At 42.5% G+C, this 23,247-nt stretch overlaps 1 protein-coding gene, 1 long non-coding RNA gene and 1 pseudogene across 2 annotated transcripts; 1 reads left to right on the top strand and 2 right to left on the bottom strand.

Annotated features, from left to right (window-relative positions):
* Positions 1 to 3,037: 3,037 nt before the first annotated feature.
* On the bottom strand, positions 3,038 to 4,131 carry LOC147996382 (TD and POZ domain-containing protein 2-like; annotated as a pseudogene).
* Positions 4,132 to 8,072: 3,941 nt separating this feature from the next.
* Positions 8,073 to 9,152, top strand: Tdpoz2l11 (TD and POZ domain containing 2 like 11). The gene has a single exon (XM_087638682.1). It carries the CDS (start codon positions 8,073 to 8,075, stop codon positions 9,150 to 9,152), a length of 1,080 nt encoding a protein of 359 aa, XP_087494808.1.
* A 5,765-nt stretch (positions 9,153 to 14,917) lies between these two features.
* On the bottom strand, positions 14,918 to 17,351 carry LOC147996381 (uncharacterized). The gene is made up of 2 exons (XR_015678174.1): positions 17,247 to 17,351; positions 14,918 to 17,029 (listed from the first exon to the last, which is right to left on the bottom strand). It is a non-coding gene; the product is annotated as an uncharacterized LOC147996381 (long non-coding RNA).
* Between the last annotated feature and the right edge of the window lie 5,896 nt (positions 17,352 to 23,247).

Below are 23,247 nucleotides of genomic sequence, written 5' to 3'. Positions count from 1 at the left end.
GTCCTTTGATATTCGAATCACATAATTTGTTTCCTCCTTTTTTAACTTCCTTTTCTCATTAAAATGCTCTTCCTAAGAATAAATTTTAGTAACCATACAAGAGAACTTACACTAGGCTGTTTTGAGTCTTTCTTTTTCAAGGAAATTTGACTAAATCTCTTCACCTTAACCTCAGGTAGACACTTAAGACAAGGGCAAAATGTGGCCACATTCTTCACCAAAATACCACAAAAGAAGCCTTTATAGCAGATACAGAAATTCTTCTCTTCTGAAACCTCTTGGGCCAGGCCTGCACAATTCAAATTACTCTCAGTAACAAAATCTACTCCATTTCTACTAAGATGGACCATTAAGCCCCATTTAAAACATTATATGGATTTCCTAATCCAAAGTCTCCAAATCTACATTCCCCCAAACAAAAGCTTGATCAGGCCTATCACAGCAATACCCGGCTCCTGGTACCACCTTCTATCCTAGTTAGGGTCATTTTGCTGTAAACAGACACCATGACCAATGTAAGCTTTATAAAGGACAACAAATATTTGGAGCTGGCTTACAATTTCCAAAGTTCAGTCCTTTATCATCAATGAGGGAGCATGGCAGTGTCACAATATCCAGGCAGGCATGGTGCAGGAGGAGCTGAGTTCTACATCTTTACCCAAAGGAAGCCAGAAACACACTCAGAATCCTCAGTCATCTAAAACAAGTTCCTCCAAGTGCAACCCCACAGTGATGCACTTCCTCCAACAAGGCCATGCCTTGTAATAGTGACACTCCTCGGCCAAGCATTCTGAAACCACCACAAATAGAAACATTTTATCCAGCACTTTCACTCCCTCTGAGTCAAAATGGATCTGTGCTCCTCTTTGGTGAAGAAATGTTTTCCATCTGGGAGTATGGGCATTCAGAAATAACCATAAATGAATCCGAATTATTCCAAAATCGATCATTTTTGGCTAGACCTGGATAGGTCTTGGTGGCTGTTGCCCCTGTACCCATGTTTATTATTTGAAATTTGCACTGATGCTTTTTTCAAGACAGAATTTTGTTCCCTGTGCCACCGAAAACTATCTGGCTATCCCCTCCTCCTTTAAGTTTACCCAGGGCATGGAATGGAGCTGAGCCATAAGTCTCTCAGTCATATAGTTCTTCCTATTTAAACTTATAGGACATTGATTACCAGCAAAACAATCCAGGCACTGAAGTTCCTGACAGATATCAGAGTCTGTTTGTTGAAAAAAAGTCAAGATTCCCACTGACAATTTTCTCTCATTTCTGGGTCCTACAGAATATAAATCTTATGGGCTTCAAACAGTTCTTTTTAAATATTCTGTAAAGCTCTCATTATTTCACCTGGTTACTATAGGTAAATTTATAGGCCAACTTGATTGAAGCTTCCCTGAGGCTAGGCCAACAGAATCTGGTAGTAGACACATATACTCTCCCTACCTTCAACAGCCTTAAAATCCCAGTTGGGTATGGTCAAAGTTAAGGCTGTATCAATATTTGCCTGGACTTGTGTGGGCAGACCATTTACCTCTGGAACCAATTTCCAAGCTTCTCTGACAATTCTCTCACTTTCTTTAGCTGTGAAAAGAACCTGGAACTGTTGTTGACAGTCATCCCAGGTGGGATTATGAGTCAACATGATTGAATCTAAAAGACCTAGGGGATCAGAGGGTCTTTTTGAAAATGGAGGGAGGGGATCTACGACTTACAATTATAAAATCATTACTGGTTAATGGTACATAGGACACAAACTGTCTCCCCTGTACATCTGGGTGTTCAGAAGACTAGAGGAGTAAGGTCATAGTAGAGTCAATCCCTCTGGGGAGAATCACATGAATGTGTGTTGAACTCATATTCGGAAGGACACTAATAATCATCAAAGTAAAAACGCCTAAGCTGCCATTTAAATTCTCACTATGTGTGCACCAAATCAAAGGCATCAACGTATAGCAGCAGCCATTAAAAGTCTCCCCATCAAAAAATGCCCAGGTCCATAATTTTCATCTGCTATTCTAAGAGGCATTATAGCATATACTCCTGAAATCATTTCACAAAATAAAAAGAGAAAGATATTTCCCACTCAATTTTATTTACAGTGACAGTGATATCGAAAACATGCATCATTTTCCTTTATGGACTCATGCAAACATAATCATTAAATAATTTGAAGAACACATGAAAAATAACAATTACAAAAACAAAGTAGGCTTTGTCTCAAGGTGAGTAATGGTGATTTAATATACTAAAATCTATAAAATTTAATTGGTCACATAGAGTAACTGAAGGAAAAAAAAGCAAAACAAAAGGAAACAAACAAAAAGCAAAAAACATGATCATTAAACAGGATCAATACATGGTCTTTAAGAAGCTATGCCTTAATGATAAAAGTTCTCCAGAGATTGGCACACCGATGATATGGTTAAATATAATAATGGTAATATAGAAGAACCCCATATCAATATCAGCTTAAATGGGGAGTAACTGAAAGCCCCTGTACAAAAGCAAAGGTCAGTCAAGGTTTCTTATTCGCTTAAATAGATTCAATACAAGAGCTGGTCTTAATTGAAACAATAAGGCAACTGCCAATTAAGAGGATAAATACAGTAAAGTGAAAAGAATTTTTATTTGCAGATAGAAACTACACATGAATTAGGTGGAAAACTTTACACATCAGTTAATACATTTGTTAGTTCACCTATTCTACTCAATCCAAAGCAAACAGGTTTCTGCAAAGAAAGTCAGTTAGGATATGCTTCAGGCCAGGTGAATTACAGGTCTGAGACATCAGACAAGAATAAAACAACATCAATAGGATAGGTGTCAGGTAGAGTGTCCAAGACCCTAGTGCTGCACTTACCCTACACACCATTTTGAAGTATTACAGCTCTGTGAAATCCATAGCCACCATGCTGCCTTGCCCCAGATTCACTGTAAGTGTTCCAGTCAAACTTAATCTAAACAGAACTCATTGTTAAAAACACTGGTTATAGCTGTTAGCAGCCAGGTGCAGGCCATAGCTGACAAGCTCCTACAATATCTTTTGGCATTTGAGTGAGGGCTCCAAGGAAAAACAATGTACAGGAGCCAGGGTGCGAAATGCTTCCTCCACCAAGTGGGGATGTGACTCCACTATTGAATTCCACTCCAAGGTCTCACAGACTTCAGAAGCATGAAGTATAATGAAATCCATGGCCCTAGTCTTCAGGTGCTCTGTGCTGTGGAGGTCAGCCAGGATCAGAGTTGGTACAGCATTCTTCACAGAGAGGTTACTGCACAGGGAATCCTCACAAATGACCTTCAAGTCCTCCAGGTCATAGTTATCAGCAGCTGCCAAAAAGCCAGTGGCCATTGAGTGGCTGTGGAGGTGTGGTGCCTTCCCTGTATAAATGAAACCCATCATTTCCTTAAAGACTTGCAGGTGAATGTCATGGATCTCAATGCGGTTTGTTAGGTGCTCCAGCATTTCAAGTTCAAACATGGTTCTGAAAACTGGAGAGTGAGCTGCTAGGACGGCTTGTGTGCTCTGAATTCCTGCCCACCTACAACAAGGGTGCAGTCTGTGAAGAGGGAAATTTCCCACGGCTCTCCTACATCATCGGCCAACATCTGTGTAGGATCCTTGATTGCAGGTGTCATGTTATGTCCAGGCCTGCTAAAGGAGGGTCCTACTATGGAAACCTTGAAACACAGGATGAGCTGGACTTCACGGAGAAGCCATTGCCTATGGGAGAGGAGGAAATCTCGAAGGATGAATTTTCTCCATCCCCATTGTTGGTTTGAAAGAAACCTTAAAATATTTGAGATCTTTGTAATTTGATGTTTCTCTCCTTGGGCATTTATGATCCAGAACTGCACCTTTGCCAAAACTGGGCTCTTTGGACAACTGTGCAAACCCAGGCAAACAGACTTTTAATCTTTGCTTGCTTCATCAACACCGTTTGGGTGTATTCACCAACACCATTGCACTTCTTCATTGGCCTCAAATGAGAACACTGGGCTTGTAATAATTTCCCAAATTCCATCCATACAAAATGAAAAGTTGCTAATGGTCCACTTGTAGCAGAATTTCTGAACACTGATATGTGTGTAGCCACAGATCTTGGCTTCCAGGTCCCCTGACATATATTCTGGAGGTATTTGGGAGGTTAAAGTTGATCTGAAAGAAGTAATGGAATGTACTCTTTCCTCTGTAAGATACAATTATAGATAGCCTTTTGATTTTATTTTGAATATCTGCTAAATTGCCCCTTTCATATTCTTGGAAATGTCTATTTCTATGTAGGTTCTGTAGGTTTCCATATTTGTTCTACAAAAGATAAAACACACCCAATGTAACTGTTAAATCTCTCTCTCTCTCTCTCTCTCTCTCTCTCTCTCTCGTCTGTCTGTCTGTCTGTCTCGCGCGTGAGTGCTCTCTCTCCCTCTCTCCCCCCTTGTTTGTGTCTGTGTGTCTCTGTATTTCTGTGTTTGTGTCTCTCTCAGCCTCTACCACCCCACCAAACCTACCATGGTTCTGTATATCTCTGTGCATGTTCATTGAATCTTAGATCAATGGTAACTAGGTTTGACTATTATATCCAACTTTAGAACTGTTAGGAAATGTGTAAACACTATCATTTCAACTATGTTGTACTAATAAGGGGCGTTAACTAAACAGGAAAAATAAATTTATCTATATAAATAGAAAGTGGATGTATGAGAAAAATCTGTAGGCAGAAGTCAAACTAATATAAAGTTGGCTAATGTCAATACTTACTTATTCCACAAGATTTGAAGTCTCAGGTCCTCTTCAGAATTGAACAGAATCCTGCAGAAGTAAATTCAGATGCCAGTGTAGAAATGAGCTTGCTAGTAAAGTGAGAGCAAACAGGCAGACGCACAGCATCCTTCTTCTATGTACTTTTATAGGCCTGAAACACAAGTGGGGCCCAGTTAACGGTGTGTCTTCTAGACTTAAGATTTGGATTCATGGTATATGTTTTCCAGACTCAAGACTCAGATTAAAGGTGTGTTTTTCTACCCAAAGAGTCTGTAGTTGAACTGGATCTACTGCAACTTATGCCACAAACTGTTAAAAGGCATCCCCTCTCGTTTTTTATGTTACTTGAGTCCACAGGAAGTCTAAACAGGAGGACGTTCTGTACTCTTTCACCACTAAAATGATGTTTCATGACTGTGGTGCATTGGGGCGGTGGGAGGGGTGGGGGTGCCTGAGCTAGAAAGGAAAATAAAGGACCTGCTATGAGTTTTGTCAGATAGTCTTTTGTCTATTATTTGGGGAAGGGGATGGTGAAGAACTCTGCAAGGATAAACTGGAATTTGCATTCCAAATATATTTATTTACATTTGGGATGTAAATAAATACAATAAATAATGAAGAAAAAGAAACCAGTACAGAGAGAAAAGTAAGAAGGGAGGCAGTTTTTCCAGGAGAGTTTTTCAGAGACAGGTGGAAGAGAGAAAAATGGAGACACAGGGAAAGACAGAATGATTCAGAAAACAAGAAAGGAGCCAGAAGAGTACAATAGTTGGTGAAAGTTAGTATGAGGCAAAGAAAGGCAGCTATGGAAAAATTGAAATAATTCAGATTGTATCAGGTACAATTGAAAAGAGTTTTAAACTACCCATCCAGACCTCAGAAAAAACTAAATAGGAATGACTTATTCACCTATAAGTATCAGAGGCTAAATTTTTTTCTAGGCCTAGAATAGACTTAGTGTCTAGAAGCTTCAAGAGATGACAATAAATACAGATAATAATAGTTATTTTTACTATAAAAACACTAGAAAGTCTTCAGCTGCTCTAAACCAGATGTGACAGCTGAGCTGTTCCATGAACGGAAAGGAAAGACCACTTGTCCCTCAAAGCATACATGCCCATTTATTTCTTTGTGTGTTTTTCTCTTTTTATGGTTTTTTTCTTTTTTTTGCTAATACACAGCCATTTCTGACATTTTCAAGATATAACAAAGCTGTGACTTTCCTTCAGACAGGGGTGTAGCTTCAGCACCATCTTCATTGAGGGCAGTCTGCTGAGTGACTGCCATCTTTGTTGTGGGCAGGTAAGGTTTTCCTATGCTATTGTTTCACCACCATCTTAGCCAATGCAGACCATATGACTGGTTGTAGCTTCAGTGCCATCTTAGTTAATGACAGGCCAGTGGCCATCTACCATATTTGCTTTTGGCAGTTATGTAAACATTGCCTCCTTACATTAGAACAGTCTGAATCGCTAATTTCTATCCTGATTTGGTAAATCTTTATATAATATTAATTTAACCATTTGCAACAGTAAAAATTTAAAGATCACAGCATTAATGATTGCATAACTCATATGCTTAATAGATATTCACTATCAATCTTGTCAGAAATCTGCTCAATGTAACCATATATGTTTAGAGTTATTAGGACAGAGAATCCTATGCGTAGATGTTACAACTGCCCCACCCCCACCCACTAAGATCTCTGAGAAGAAATAGACATAGTTACAAAACTGCCTATATTGTGGTATGATAACCACTGAGAAACAGTGCTCCATTGCCTTGCTGCTGCCATTTATCAGCCTACACTGCTTTCTGGCTCCTTTCTTGTTCTCTGAATCATTCTGTCTTTCCCAGTGTCTCCATATCTCTCTCTTCAACTCATCTCTGAAAAACTCTACTGGAAAAACTGCCTCCTCCCTTACTTTTCTCTCTGTACTGGTTCCTTCCTTCCTTCCTTCCTTCCTTTCTCTCTCTCTCTCTCTCTCTCTCTCTCTCTCTCTCTCTCTCTCTCTCTCTCTCTCTTTCTTTCCGTCCCAAATGTTACCCCATTCCAGTTTACCATTGCAGAGTTCATTACTCCCCACCATAATAAAAAACGAAAAACAAAAACAAAACAAAAACAAATTAACAAAAAACAAAACAAAACAAAACAAAAAACACAGACAGGAACCTATCTGAAGGAACTCACAGTAGGGTCTTTATTTTCTTTTCTAGCTCAGGCACCATCCCCCCACCACCCAATGCACCACAGCCTTGAAACATCATTTTGGTGGTGAAGGAGTACCAAAAGTCTTCTGTTCAGAATACCTGTGGACTTAAGTAACCTAAAAAACTGGAGGGGATGCACTTTAACATTGTTTTGACTTAACTTGAAGTAAATAGATGTAGATCAAATACAGACTCTTTGGGTAGTAAAAGACACCTTTAATCTGAGTCTTGATGCATGAACACAGACACCTTTAATCTAGATCTTAAGACTAGAAGACACACCACTAACTGGACCCCACTTCTGTTGCAGCCTATGTAAGTTACAGGAAGGAAGCTTTGAATTGTTTCCTGCTCACTCTCATCTTACTAGCAAGCTCATTTCTTCACTGGCATCTGAACCTACTTCTTCAGGATTCGGGTTGATACTGAAGAAGATCTGAGACTTCAAACCTTGTGGAATAAGTAAGTATTGGCTTTATCCAACTTTATATTACCTTGACCTTTGCCTACAGATTTCTCTCATACATCCACTTTCTATTTATATAGAGAAATTCATTCTTTATGTTCACTAAAGAACCATGATTAATAAAACACAATCGAAATGAGTGTGTATATACATTTCCCAACTCTTCCACAGTTGAATAGAATAGCCAAAATTAGTTACCATTGACCTAAGATTCAATAAATACACACACATAGATGTACACACATATGGCGGGGTATGTGGGGATGGTGGAGACTGAGAGAGACACAAACACAGAGAGACAGACAGAGACAAACACATACACACAGGGTGTGTGGGGATGGTGAAGACTGAGAGAGACACAAACACAGAGAGACACACAGAGAAAAACACACACACACACACACATGTTTAACAGTCACTGTGGGTCTGTATTATGTTCAGTAGAACAAATATGGAAACCTAGAGAAACCTATAGAAATACAAGTTTCCAAGAATATAAAAGGGACAATTTACCAGACAGTGAAAATAAAAGCTAAAGGATATCTACAACTGTATCCTAGAGAATGAAGAATAATTTCTATTACTTCTTTCAGATCAACTTTAACCTCCAAACTACCTCCAGAAGACATGTCAAGGGACCTGAAATTCAAGAGCTGTGGCTACACACATAGCAGTGTTCAGAAGTTCTGCTACGAGTGGACCATTAGCAACTTTTCATTTTGCATGGATGGAAATTTGGAAAATATTACAAGCCCAGTGTTCTCATTAGAGGCCAATGAAGAAGAAATGCAATGGTGTTTGAGGATACATCCAAATGGTATTGATGAAGAAAGCAAGGATTACCTGTCAGTTTACCTGTGGTTGCTCAGTTGTCCAGAGAGTCCAGTTTGGGCAACGTTCCAGTTCTGGATTGTAAATGCCCAAGGAGAGAAATATCAAATTATAAAGGTCCCAAATGTTTTAAAGTTTCTACCAAACCAACAATGGGGGCACAAAAAGTTCATCCTTCGAGATTTCCTCCTCTTTTATAGGCACTGGCTTCTCCCTGAAGACCAGCTCACCCTGTGCTGCAAGGTGTGCATAGTAGGACCCGTCTTTAGCAGGCCTGGACAGAACATGACACCTGCAATCAGGGATCCAAGACAGATGTTGGCAGATGACCTAGGGGAGCTGTGGGAGAATCCCCTCTTTACAGACTGCACCCTGTTGGTTGCTGGCCAGGAATTCAGAGATCACAAGGCCATCCTAGCAGCTCACTCTCCAGTTTTTAGAGCAATGTTTGAACATGAAATGCTGGAGAGCCTAACAAATCACATTGAGATCCATGACATTCATCTGCAAGTCTTTAAGGAAATGATGCCCTTCATTTACACAGGGAAGGCACCACACCTCCACATCCATTCAATGGCCACTGGTTTGTTGGCAGTTGCTGACATGTATGACCTGCAGGACTTGAAGGTCATGTGTGAGGATGCCCTGTGCAGGAACATCTCTGTGAAAAATGCTGTACCCACTCTCATCCTGTCTGACCTCCACAGCGCAGACCACCTGAAGACTAAGGCCATGGATTTCATTATACTTCATGCTTCTGAATTCTCTGAGACCATGGGGTGGAAGTCAATGGTGGAGTCATATCCCCACTTGGTGGAGGAAGCATTTCACTCCCTGTCTTCCATACAGTGTCCTTTTTTTGTAGCCCTCACTTAAACACCGTAAGATATTTTAGGTGCTTGATCGCTATGACCCACATCTGTCTTCCAAAAGTAGCAATCAGTGTTTTTTGCAAATGACTTCTGTTTAGACTACTGTATTGCTGGAACATTTACAGTGAATCTGGGGAAAGGCAGCCTGGTGGCCCAAGATTTAAAACAGCTGTAATGTAATGTCAAAATGGTGTGTGGGGAAAGAGCAGCTCTAGGGTCTTGGACACTCTACCTGGCAACTACCCTGTTGATGGTGTTTGATTCTTGTCTGATGTCTTGTAAACTGGGATTCAACTGTCCTGACCACCCAACATACTTTCTTTGGAGAAACCTGTCTGCATTGGACTGAGCAGAATAGATGACCTAACTTATGTGTACTAAGTGACATGTAAAGTTTTTCACCTAATTCTAGTGTATTTCCTAAATGCAAATAAAAATGCTTTCAACTTTACTGTATTTATCCTGTTAATTGCCAGTTGCCTTATTGTTCCGATTAAGACTTCAACTGCTGTATTGATAGATTTAAGAGAATGAGAAACCACTACTTGCTTTTGCTTTTGTACAGTGGCTTTGAGTTTCTCCCAATTTAAGTTGATGTTGACATGGGCTTCTTCTATATTACCATTATTATATTTAGGCATACGATCTGTGTGCCTATCTCTGGAGAACGTTTATCATTAAGGAGTTGCTTCTTAATGGCCTTGCCTGGTCCCAGTTTAACAATCCTGTTTTTTTGCCTTTTGTTTGTTTGCTTTTGTTTTGCATTGTTTTCTTTCCATTGGTTTATGTGGTCAATTAATTTTATTGATTTTTTTATATTGAAGCGCCCCTACTTATCTTGAGAGAAAGCCTACTTAGCTTTTGTAAATGATATTTTTAATGTGTTGTTGGAATATATTTGCAATTATTTAATGATTAAGTTTGCATCAGTGTCCATAAGGGAAATTGGTATGTGGTTTGGATATCAGTGTGACCGTAGTCTTTCATATAATAGATTGGGCAATAATCTTTCTGTTTTTATTTTATGAAATAATTTGAGGAGTATAAACAATAACTACACTTAAAATGGCTGGGAGAATTTTTTGTGAAAATTATCTGGTTCTGGGCATTTTTTGATGGGGAAAATTTTAATGCCTGCTGCTATACTTAGATGCCTTTGAATTTCTGCACACGTGGTAAGAATTGAAATTGCAGCTTGTGCCTTTTTCCTTGTTGAGTATTTAGTGCCCTTACATAATGTGAGTTCAACTGACATCAGGCTTTACTGCCCAGAGGGATTAACTCTACTATAACCTTACTCCTCTAGTCTTCTAAACACCCAGATGTACAGGGGAGACGGTTATGCCCTATGTATCATTGGAAAGTAATGACATTTATAATTAGAAGTTGTAGACCCCCTTCATCCATTTTCAAAAAGACCCATAAACCCATCTATGATGACTGTCAACAACTGCTTCAGGTTCCTTTCACAACTGAAGAAAGTAAGAGAATTGTGGGAGAAACTTAGAAATTAGTTCTAGGGGTAACGGACTGCTCACACAGGTACAGCCTTTAATTTGACCATACCAAACTGGTATTTTAAGGCTCTTGAAGTTAGGGAGAGGATATATGTCTACCAGCAGATTCTGTTGGGTGAGCCTCAGAGAAGCTTCTATCAAATTTGTCTATAAATTTATCTAAGGGAACCAAGTGAAATAATGAGAGTCATAGAATATATCTAAAAAAGATTCTTTGAAGCCTATAAGACATACATCCTCTTGGACCCAGAAATGAGAAAATTGTCAGTGGGAAGCATGGCTTTTTTAAACAAACTGCCTCTGATAACTGTCAGGAACTTCAGTGCCTGGATGGTATTGCTGGTACACAACTTCCTGTAACTTTATATAGGGAGAACTGTATGCCTGAAAGCCTTGGGACTGAGCCCAATTTTATTAGACAAAAAGGGTGAAATGTAGGATGATGTCACTCTATAGGTGAAGGAAGGTACAAGATAGAATGAGGCCTGTCATTGTTCAAGAAAGAATGATGGGCATAAGACAAGTTTTAGAGAGGAAGAGGAGACTGGAACCAGGGGAGAAGCAGCCAAGAGATCATGGAGGTGAATGTTAAGTTCCTCTCTGTACATTTACAAGTTGTTATGAATGTTTTTAAGGGATGGATATGTACGGGGGTTTGTATGTGTAGGTGGGCAATTATATATTTTCAATTGGATCAGAAGTTATTGTGTTGTATGTTCTTTCATATGGCAATTTAATTGAATTCAAGAGATTATGTGGTGGCTGGAGACACTGGGCCACCAGATAATTGGGGTATGTATGTCTGGCATGGTGACAACCTCCCTTGGGAATTAGGTGGGTAGAGAGTTTGTTGCCAGGCTCAGAGAATAGACATCATCAGTGTGATATGGGGTGCAGCAAAGCAGGTGAGATGATTTGCTGACTGAGATGAAGACATCTACCAGATATCTTGGGGAACTACTGTGCCGGATCTGATGGAGGGTAAAATAAACAATTTAATTTATTATTACAGCAACATATTTGTATCATGGCAGGTAATGGGGTGGGAAGCAAGCAGACAGAGTACTGGAGATGTAGCTGAGCATTCCACATGCAGATCAGCAGACATCAGGAAGAGAGACAGATACTGAGCCTGGCTTGAGATTATGAAACAACAAACCCCACACACAGGAATACATTTTTCTTATTCTGAAGTTCACCAGACCAAAACAAATTAACCATTTTAGGCCAAATTTAAAAGCAAGCTTTACTAAGTTTTAAACACTGCCCAAGAGATGAGAATTCTATATCTTGATACAAAGGTTGTCAGGATGACATTCAGTTCTGCAGGCAACCATGAGGAGGCTCTTTTCCTGACTGGGCAGAGCTTGAGCACTAGGTGTTATGATAAATCTCCAATACTCCAACCCCATAAGCCTCCCTCAAAGGCCACCTATCCAGTGACACAACAAGTCACACCTCCTAATGGTGTTATTTTACATGGACCAAACTTCTTCAAACTACCACAGATATCCACTTGACCTCTGACAGTAAAGTGGTCCATGGACATTTAGATGACTTCCAATGACATCTGAGACCATGAACATCCAAAAGGACATCTGACTTTGACATGTCCTGCAGCAATCGACCACACATAACAGCATGGCTTCCAAGGGCATCACAGAGACCATAGTGGTCATTTGAGGAGGTCAAATTCAGAAAATTAAATTGATTCATATTGGACATTCCTTCATTGCTCAAAGCCTGGGTAATTTTGTAGATTGGCAGCATGTTTGGGGGCTGAGTCTGCACAAACTCCAAGCTGTTATACACCAACCTTATGGCCCTATTCAGCTATGACATGTTCCACCACCCACCACAGGCCCCTTTCTCTCACAACTGTCACTGCCATCCCATCTTCAGTTGTGCCTCTATTCACCATGAACTCACTGCTCTGTTCCTCCATCTTTCCCACCTCTCCATCCCATATTCATTTGTCACCGGTGCAGTGTGTCACACAGTAAGTATGCATCTATCTCTACCTATCTGAAACTTCTTTACATAAAAATATTCATAGCAGTGAGTTGTTGGTCTTGTTCAAGTTTTCTAAAACACCTAAAGTATTGGAACATTGCTGAGGCTCTTCTCAGATACTCTACTGTAGCCCTATGACAAGGAAATTGTGTGTCTAGGCAGTCATTTTGGGGGGCAGGTTCTGTGCCAGCTGCAAGTGCTGCACAACTCTCTGCCCACATGAGGCTCTTTGGGGTGGGGGATTCATTAGGCTCAAGGCTTGTGCTTGTATCGTGCACATAGCACCAGTGCCCTGTGCTCTCTCTGTCTTCCAGCAGGACAAGAAATGCTGTGTGCAGCTGCAGCTTTTCCATTTTAAGGAGCAGGGGGCAGTTATGGGAACAGCTCTAGACAGTAAAGACATCCAGTTTTGCATGACTGGCTCTTCTTTGCACTTCAGCAGCTCATAGATGAAGTAGATGTTGGGGTGGATTAACTCAAAGTAGCAGATCTGGGCCTGCATGATAGTGAAGATTGTTAGTCGAGGGATCTTTACACATGGGCCTTCTGCAACTAATGATACCACAGCTTTTCAGTTCTGTTTGAAAACCACCTGAGTAGCTGGCACCTGAACCTCGCTGATACCGGCCCACAGCTCCCTGCTCCCAAACCCCATGGGAGAGAGAGCTCATTGCTCATTCGTGTGGGCATTCCTGAGACTGCAGGACAGGAGAGGCCTCCATTACTGCCAACCCATGCCCACATCCCTTGCCTAAGGGGAAACTGTATAGGGCTTCTGGGAACAGGAAGATGGGGGTACCTTTATCTTTAAGTTTGATCTTCTCATTGTGTCCTGGATTTCCTGTATGTTTTGGGCCAGTAGCTTTTTTCATTTTACATTATCTTTGACAGTTGTGTCAATGATATCTATGGAATCTTCTGCTCCTGAGATTCTCTCTTCTATCTCTTGCTCTGCTATTTCTGGCAGTGGCTGAAATTGACTGTCCTGTAGGCCTTGTGTTTCAGGAGTGCTGGAGACTTGTTTTCCTGTTTTGTTTTAGCCAGTTATGGGAACAGAGTGTTCTGCTTTCAGGTGTGTCGTTGTTTCTGTCTACTAGCTTTCAGGTATTCCTGTGGGAGTGTGTCCTGAATTCACCAGCCAGGTCAATTGGAGCAGAAATATTGGTCTTACCTCTGGTCTCAGAACTGAAGTCACTCCTTGGGACTGTATTTCAGCTATCTGTGAGGGCAGCAATGAGAAGGCCTGCCCCTTTTTCTCCGTGGTCCCTGTGCACATGGGGCCCAGATGGCATTAGGTGTTTTCCTCTAAAGTCAGACATGTGGGCAGAGAGTATTCTCCTCTGGTTTCAAAGGTGTGCCTGTCCCTCTGAAGGTCTAGCTCTCCTTCCCATGGGATTTGGGTGCAGGGAGCTCTTTGACCCAGTCCCTTCAGATCAGGGCACAATCTGGACCTCAGGGTTCCTGCAGCTTGAGTGCCCCTATCTTCCTCTTCCAAGAGGTCCTATACTGTTTCCCCTTTGGCCAGGGATGTGGGCAAAGGTGGGCAGAAGTGGCAGTCTCTCCTGTACTGCAGTCTCTGGAGTGCCCACAGGCTTGGGCAATGAGTTCTCTCTCCCACAGTTTTTCGGAGCAAGGACTTGTGGGCAGGGATCAGCGAGGACTAGAAAAAAATTTTTGAAGGACTAGAAAAAATTTTTTTAATCTAGAAAAAATACGGAGAGAAAACTTTAGCCTTCTGGAAAAGGCAAAAAAAAGTGTGTCAAAGTCTGACACTGAACTGATGAATGCAGATCAACAAGGAATGGGCAAGGTTATCCACTGACATCAGAAAAGGAGTCCACCTGTAGACCCTGATATCAAATTTGATTTAATCATTTTCTGCCGGTAAATGTGGTGTGTTGGAGGGGCCTGAGCTAGCTAGAATAGAATAAAAACCCTGATTTAACTTGTTTCAGATTGGCTTCTGTTTGTGTTTTAGGAGATTACTAACATTTCCCAGGCACTACACTACAAAACCATGGACTATGATCAAATACTCCTTGGTTTTTGATTTGACATGCAGTGCATTGTATGTGCTGGGGTTGCAGCCTGAATGACTTACACTACAAGTCTGGTAACATCTCATACATGTTCTGGATACTGAACCAGCTGATCCTGGTTCAATTTGAAAAGTTCTCAGAGGGAACTTTCCCTTGGGAAGGAGACCCTCAAGCCCATTGACCAGACTGAGACCACTGGATACAATCAGCAAGAGGGTTTATTATCAGGATACACAGGCACCTGTGGGCACTTCAGTCAACTCGGGGGACTGGCGCACCCTGCAGAACCAGGGACAGGTTTTTTTATAGAGTTCTGGGGAACAGAAGCAAGCATACAGAAGCAGATGCATGGATACAGGGACATAATTGGTGGATTCTAATGATGCGAGGGTTCAGCCCGGGGGCAAGTTCCCTGGCCTACTTCCTGGAACATAATGGCTGACTCGGCCCTCCACTAGGGTGTGGGACCTCTCCCGGGGCTTTTCATTTCTCCCTTTTGTTGTCAGGTGCTCAACTACAAACATCCTGTTTGGCAGCCGCAGTGTTCTCAGTGTTCTGACACTTCCCTGAACCAGTCATCTAAGTACAGCCTTGCAAAATGGCGTTACTGCTGCTAAGCCGTGGTCTCTCATTCCCCCATTTTTTTTCTGTTAACTTTGAGTGAAATCTTTCACTCGACTTGGTTAAGAGATCTCTGTTTCCTGTTGTCTCAGCCTATGGTACTGTTGTGTCAGTACCAGAGTCTGAATGACTGAAAGTCTATCCCTCATGAACTGTACCAGCCTGTTAAGGATACAGGGTCCAAATAGGAGAATTAGGAGGAGAATAAGTAGGGGTCCCATCAGAGTAGACAGGAGGGTAGCAAACCAAGAGGATTGGTTAAACCACCCCTCGAACCACTCTTGTTGGGAATCTAACAACTTTTGTCTCTGGGCTAAGCGTTCTCGGAGCTTAGCCATATTATCTCTTACTATTCCTGTCTGATCTGTATAGCTTCTTTTAGTGTAGCACACAGACTCCTTCTTTAAGGAATATCAGGTCTAATCTTCTCCTATTTTGAAGGACTACCTCTGAGAGGGAGGTTAGGTATTCTTGGAGGTCAGCTAAAAAGTCTTTTTTACTCTTTTTATATCTGAGTCAATGGCAGGTCTGAATTCTCCATAAGCCTTGTATTGTAGGGCAACAGCAGATGTTCTTGTGCTGCCCTTGCAGCACCTAGATAGACTTAAGTAATTCTCAACTCTTTTTTTTTTTGTCTTATTAAGTCTTTAGCATCAGGATTCTAATCTGGACACTATCTGAACCTATACAACAAGTTCATGACTGTCTTTTAGAACTTCTAAACTTATATAGATTGTGATCCCTGAGGCACAGTCCCAAGAAGTGTTAGGAGTATTAACATATGTAATGTTACATCATTTGTAATAAAAATCAAGCCTATCTCTACATCTATCCCAAGGGAACCCAGGGCAAACATGAAATTCTTGTTTCTAAAGCATACTCCTCAAGTGATCATTATAGCAACCTCCCAGTCACGTCTCTGATGTATCCATTTATCTGATGTGCAAGTCTAGGGAGCTTTTTGAAGATCCAAGTGTCCCTCTAGGTCCCAGCTCTCAGCCCCAATAACTAGTATGCGGCTGGTGAGGGCTGAGACTTGATGGCTGTCAGGGTGGTCAGCAGCCCCAGGTATGGTCCTTTCCAGCGAGGCTCGAGTGTCTGGGCTCCATGTCACTGTATGTAGCTGCAGTCTCTGACCTGGAACTGATGAGATGTCTCAGGGTTCCCTGGGGCATAGGCTGCTGCCAGCTGTGAGCAGATTTCTTTCTGTATCACCTGTAGGTCTTTTAGCCTGGCATATAAATCATTATTACTATGACATGTTGGTTCAGTAACATCATCTAATACAGTCAGAGGAGCTGAGACCCCATATAAGATCTCAAAGGGGGTTAGGCTGAATCTAGAAGGGAGATTTCTTGCTCTGAAGAGAGCAAGAGGGAAGGAGTATCACCCAGTCTGCACCAGTCTCCATGGTCAATTTGGTCAGGGTCTCTTTTATAGCTTTATCTATTTATTCTATGTCTTGAACTTTGAGGTCTGTAGATACAATACAATTTTTAATCGACCTCTAAATACTTGGCCACACCCTGGCTTACCTTGGCAATGAAAGTAGGGCCATTGTCTGACCAGATTACCTTGGGCATTCCAAATCAGGGGAAGATTTCTTCTAGTATCTTCTGGATGACTATCGAGGCCGTCTCTTGCTTGCTGAGGAAAGCTTCTATCTATTCCTGGAAACGTATCTACAAACACTAGGAAATAAGCAATTTGGGCCTTTTCTTCTGTTGTACATTCTAACTGAGGCCATCCCTTAGTCCAATCCCAGTTCCCAGTGGCTGTCTCTTGTAGACCTGTAACCAGGAGAGGCTCCTGCATAGCCATTTCCCGAGCCACTTTATCTGCTTTGTTACTGCCCCATGTCACTGAATCTCTTCCTTCCTGATGTCCTGGGCAAGGAATAATACTCACAGTTGTTGGCTTCATCAGGGTATCCAAGAGATGGTAAGGCATCTGTGGCGCTGATGTGCTGGGGGGGTAGAGGTTTGTCCATCCCAGATGACATTTGTGTTGTCCATCATTGTAGCATGCACTTATCTCTGACCTTCAAGAAGAGAACTGTTCCCATCAGTAGACAAGGTAGCCTCGGCTTTTAGCAGGGATCAATCAGCCAGTTGCAGAGGTCTTTTTTCCACCCATTGGCTTTCTGCCAGTACTTGATACTCATGTATGGTGGCTCCATGTCAGGATTGGGCAGCAAGGTGACCAGATTGCCCCCAACCGGTAGAGAAACTAGTCCATGGCAGCTGACCAGTGGTCCCATCTTTTGGGACATTCTATTCAGAGGCAAAACATCTGCCACTCTATCACAGTTTAAGCCCTGGATTGGGTGATAATTGTTAGTGCCCAGCTGGCAGGAACGGTGTGTTCCAGGCAGAATGGCACTAAGCCATACATCTTCCAGGATCAGGTACTGGTGCACTGAGACAGGTCTTAAGCTCCACATACACAGTCTGCAGATATGTATACACATGGCCTCACCCAGCCATTTCAGCCCACACAAGCCATTTTGGAGAGCAAATTTCTCATGAGCAAGGGCTAGGGGGAGTCAGGGATGCCCATGAACTAGTGGGTTACCCAGCCCACGCCAAGGTCCACTGTTCTTCGGGTAGTCCATAAGTATTGTTTGTTGCCAGTAGCCCCCTGTACCCAAGGTCTTTGGATACTGGCCCACTGGGGCTTAGGGGCACAGAGCGTTGGGTCTCTGTATCCATAAAATAATTGGGCAGGCTTCCCTTCTATCTCTGTGCATAGCCAGCACACTAGGACCAAGTGTCTCTACAGTGGCCCCTCTTGTTCTTTCTGGGGCAGTCCCTGACCCAGTGTCTTTAGCCAGGAATTCTCTTCTGTTGTCATGTACTGTATTCTTAGGTTCCCTAACTACTGTGGCCAGTATATGTTCTTCTCTTGTCTTTTATCTCTCTTTAGCTCTCTAACTTCTTTTGTAACTCTTTAAATTTCTGTAACTTTCTCTTTATATCTTTTCTTTATCTTAGCCAGATTAGTGCCTGGGGGCAGACCTGGAGCACTCCCTACCTTCAGGCATATTGAATCCAACAGGCAGAAGTGAGAGCCTTCCATCCGTGTCTGGAACATTTTTTTCTGGTCTCTAGTAGGATTCTGTCTTTCCTTAGTGGTAAAGAAGACTTGTAAGAGTTACTAACAAGCATCTCAAATGGGATGGCAAGAAAACAAGAGTCCAGAAGATAGGGGTCCGCCGAACAGGGCAAATAGCATTAAAACAGATTCTATTAAATCGTTAAGGGCCATCGGATCCTTGGAAAAAGTGGGGGTTGTGCTGTTTCCAGTTATAAATGTCAGCCACTGAGAACGGCCAGTATAGGGTCTGGCCACCGACCCCTTGTGTAAGTTGGAAAGCCTGGGAGGTGGAGTCCGGTGCCACCTCAAGCCGGCCCCTGAGTCTCGCAGCCACAGGGGAAGAAACCGCCTCAGGCTGCTCCCCGGCAACTGGTCTGGCAGGCGGCTCTGCTTCTGCCTCCTCAGTCGGGCCTGTAGGTAGATGATACGGGGGCGTCAAATGCAAGACTCTCTCAGGTAACAATATAGGGCACCTGGTCAGGGTGTCCATATGGTCCCTTGTGGAAGACCTGATCTTTAACCAGTAAAATAATGGTCTTATTAAAAGTGTCGTTCACCGGCCAGCCCGCTCTGAAAGTGGGCCACTCGGATGTGCAGAGGCTCTGCCATTTTCTTTTTTTGACCTCAACCGATTGATCATGTGCTCGGTCGCGGACATCCTTCCAATGGTCAAGAGTGAGACTTAGGGGCATTGTTAGAGACTGTCCCATGTTAGTTTTAAGGAAAATCAGGACACAAGGAAGACAAACAATTCCAACAGTCAAACAAGTAACAGACAGACGTGCCGCAAGGCTTTGGTGCCAAACGAAAAACAAAAAGTCAGACGGAGGTGCTGAGGGTCCGGATCCCTCTCCTCCAACCAAAACCACATATCCTTCCGATACGGGCTGAATTCCGAAAAATCGGGCTCCACACACCCTTGGAACGTCTTCCAGGGCTGTGGAGAAGTCCGAGCTCGTCAGCTCCTTCTCTGGCCCGCCCAAACGGAGGCACCGAGGGTCCGGGGCACAAGGCACCGTTGGTCCGGATCCCTCTCCTCCAACCAGTCCTCAGATTTGAGCCTATTGATCGATCGTTTACAGGACAAGACACGACAAGACAGGACAAGACAGATGCCAGCCGGCTTACCGCCCGGTGGGTAGTCGGTGGCTCCTGGGCGAAGGATCTCCGGATCCCAGACGAGCCCCCAAATTAAAAGTTCTCAGAGAGAACTTTACCTCGGGAAGGAGACATTCAAGCCCATTGACCAGACTGAGACCAATGGATGCAATCAGCAAGAGGTTTATTATCAGGATACACAGGCACCTTGGGCGCTTCAGTCAACTCGGGGGACTGGTGCACCCCGTGGAACCAGGGACGGGTTTTTTATAGGGTTCTGGGGAACAGAAACATGCATACAGAAGCAGATGCATGCTTACAGGGACATAATTGGTGGATTCTAAGGAGGCGAGGGTGCAGCCCGGGGACAAGTTCCCTGGCCGCCTTCCTAGAACATAACGGCTGACTCGGCCCTCCACTAGGGTGTGGAACCTCTCCCAGGGCTTTTCATTTCTCCCTTTTGTTGTCAGGTGCTCAACTACAAACATCCTGTTTGACAGCTGCCGTGTTCTCAGTGTTCTGACCCTTCCCTGAACCAGTCATTTAAGTACAACCTTACAAAATGGCAATACTGCTGCTAAGCCGGGGTCTCTCAAATTAACCTATCTTTCCAAATGCAAGTTGCCTTACCCATCTTTGTGTAGCCATAACAACCCTGGTGGGGTCTTCATATTCCTTGGAATGTTGATAAAAAGCTTCCTGTTTTGTCCAGAAATGCTGAAGGACCCTTGTACTATGCTCATTTTGCAGCAGAACCTGGGCTGGTCTTCAGGGAGAAACCAATGACCATTGGAAAGTAGAAAACTCAATAAATGAACTTTTTGAATCCCCTCTATTGGATTTACAGAAACCTATTTTTTTGTTATTCTACAATTCTTGATTTAGATGATTTTGGCCTCCAAGTAATAAAGATTGCTCTCTCTTATATTCTGCAGTGCTGGGATTAGAGACCTGAGATCCCCCATGCACTGATTCAACAAATTATGAGTAACATCAGTCTCAGAAGCACAGTATTATATGCTCTGTGTCCTTCGTGAACCAAGTTTTCTTTAGAAAAACTGGTAAAGAATTTTTATTTTATTATTGGACATTTTATATATTTACTTTTCAAATTTTATTTCCTTTCTGGTTACCCCACTCCCACCTCCCTCCTCCTGCTTATCTGAGGATGTGCCCCCTAATACCCACCTTTCTGTCCTGCCTCAGTGCCCTGGCATTATTCTCCACTAGGGAATGCAGCCTTCACAGGACCAAGGGCTTCTCCTCCCATTGTTTGCAGATAAGGCCATCCTCTGCTACATATGCTGCTAGAGTTAAAGAAATAAAGTTTCATAGTTTCATAGATATGAGAAACTAAGCTGTTAAAACAAGGTTTTGAGAAATACATCTGGTGGTCAGGATGCCTATGACAAATTTGTGACCTTTCTGAGAGATATATCTGAGGTCAGGATGCCCAGTGATATGATAAAGTTTTGGTGATCAGGATTCTGACTAAGCTAATTAAGAACAACTGTTCTCAGAAAGACCCCCTACCCCTCCCTGTGGTAAATTCTTAGAACAACTACAAGATGTCATTCTGACCTTACCTGACCACCCAGTTCACCCTCACTCTAAGGGACATCCCAACTTAGACCTTTCCCAGAGATTCCCCAAGGCCAGGTGTGGGGCTAGATAGGAAAGTGACCAACTGAGCCAAGAACAGCCCCTTGAGCAGGACAGTCAATACCTGACCAGATCCTTTGTCCTGTGTACCACCAATGAGAATAGGCTAGTTAACCATGAGCTGAAGTCTGCCCTCTGTAAGAAATAAAAGTTGTGTGCTTTCTGGGTTCAGTGTTGCCTATCCCTGTGTGGATGAGCAACCCCATGTACGTGGGTTAAAAACCTTATACCCTCATGCTATTACAGCAATCACTTTGTCATTCTGTGCTCTGTGGGTGGTGCTCCTGAGGTAAGGGCACTATGGGGTCTTACGACAGAGCTATGGGTCCCTCCGTGTGTACTCTTTGGTTAGTGGTTTAGTCCCTAGGAGCTCTGAGGGTTCTGGTTGAATGATATTGTTGTTCTACCTATGGTGTTCCAAACCCCTTCAGCTCCTTCATTCATTTCTCTACGTCTACCATTGGGGTCCCATGGTTAGCTGCAAGCATTCCCATCTGTATATGTAAGGCTCTGGAAGAGCGACTTAGGAGACATCAAGCACTTGTGTCAGTAAGCACTTCTTGGCATCAGCAATAGTACTCTGTTGTGTAAATGTACCACAGTTTCTGTATCCTTTCCTCTGTTAAAGAACATCTAGGTGCTTTCCAGCTTCTGGCTATTATATATAAGGCTGCTAGGAACATGGTGGAACATGTGTCCTTGTTATATGTTGAAGCATGCTTTGAATATTTGTCCAGGAGTGGTATAACTGGGCCCTCAGGTAGTTCCATGTCCAGTTTTCACATCAATTGCCAGATTAATATCCGCAGTGATTATACCAACTTGTAAGCCCCCAGTAATGGAGAAGTTTTCCTCTTTCTTCACATCCTTGCCAGCATCTACTGTCACTTGAGTTTTTGATCTTAACCATTCTGACTGGTGTGAGCTGTAAACTCAAGGTTGTTTTGATTTGCATTTTCCTGATGGCTAAGGATGTTGAATATTTCTTTACGAGCTTCCTGGCCATTAGATATTCCAAAGTTGAGAATTCTTTGTTTAGCTCTGTACCCCAGGGTCATTTCATTCTCTGGAGTCTAACTTCTTGAGTTCTTTGTATATATTGGATATTAGCCCTCTATTGTATGTGAGATTTGTAAAGATCTTTTACAATCTGTTGGTCACCATCTTTTCCTATTGACAGTGTCCTTTGCCTTACAGAAGCTTAGCAATTTTATGTGGTCCCATTGGTCTACTGTTAATCTTAGAACACAAGTTGTTGGTGCTCTGCTCATAAAACATTCCTCAGTGCCCATGTGTTTGATGTTCTTCCCCACTATCTCTTCTGTTAATTTCAATATATCTGGTTTGATTTGTAAGTTATTGATACTCTAGGACTTGAGCTTTGTGTCAGTTTATAAGAATAGATCAATTTGCATTCTTTTACATTCTGACCTCCAGTTGAACCAGTAACATTTGTTGAAAGTGCTGTCTTTTTTTCCACTGGATTGTTTTAGACTTTTTCAAAGGTCAAGTGACCATAGGTATGGAGGTCCATTTCTGGGTCTTCACTTCTATTCCACTGATCTTCCTGCCTGTCTCTGTACCAATACTATATATTTTTTTTACCAATATTGCTCTGTAATACAGCTTAAGATCAGTGATGGTGATTCCCCCAGAAGTTCTTTTATTGTTAGGAATAGTTGTTGCTATCCTATAGGGAGTCATTCTGAGCTATATCATCACAGGGCACTCAGCCTTAAGATGGCCACTGTAAGATTATGAGATTGTTGGACAAAAGCTTCTCCCAGGAAGATTCCAGGAACAATCACAGGGTGTTTCAGCCTGAGCAAACAGCAGATGTCCCTGAACAGATTCCTGAGAAGGGCTTGACCTTTTCAAAGAAAGATTATGTCCCCGGAAGACTGTTGCCTCAGTGTCTATGGATAATATCTTGCAGTTTAATGATTTACCTTATGTTCTTGGGCACTTCCCAGTACTCCCCAGCCCTAAGCTTCAGTTCCTACTTCGATTCCTGCTTCAGAGCTTTAAATGCTGTACATTCCTCTCAATAAAC

Source organism: Rattus norvegicus, chromosome 2 (assembly GCF_021556685.1).
Source record: "Rattus norvegicus strain SHRSP/BbbUtx chromosome 2, alternate assembly SHRSP_T2T, whole genome shotgun sequence".
Taxonomy (NCBI): domain Eukaryota; kingdom Metazoa; phylum Chordata; class Mammalia; order Rodentia; family Muridae; genus Rattus; species Rattus norvegicus.
Note: the sequence above shows the minus strand (reverse complement) of the source record. Positions and strands in the feature narration are given on the sequence as shown.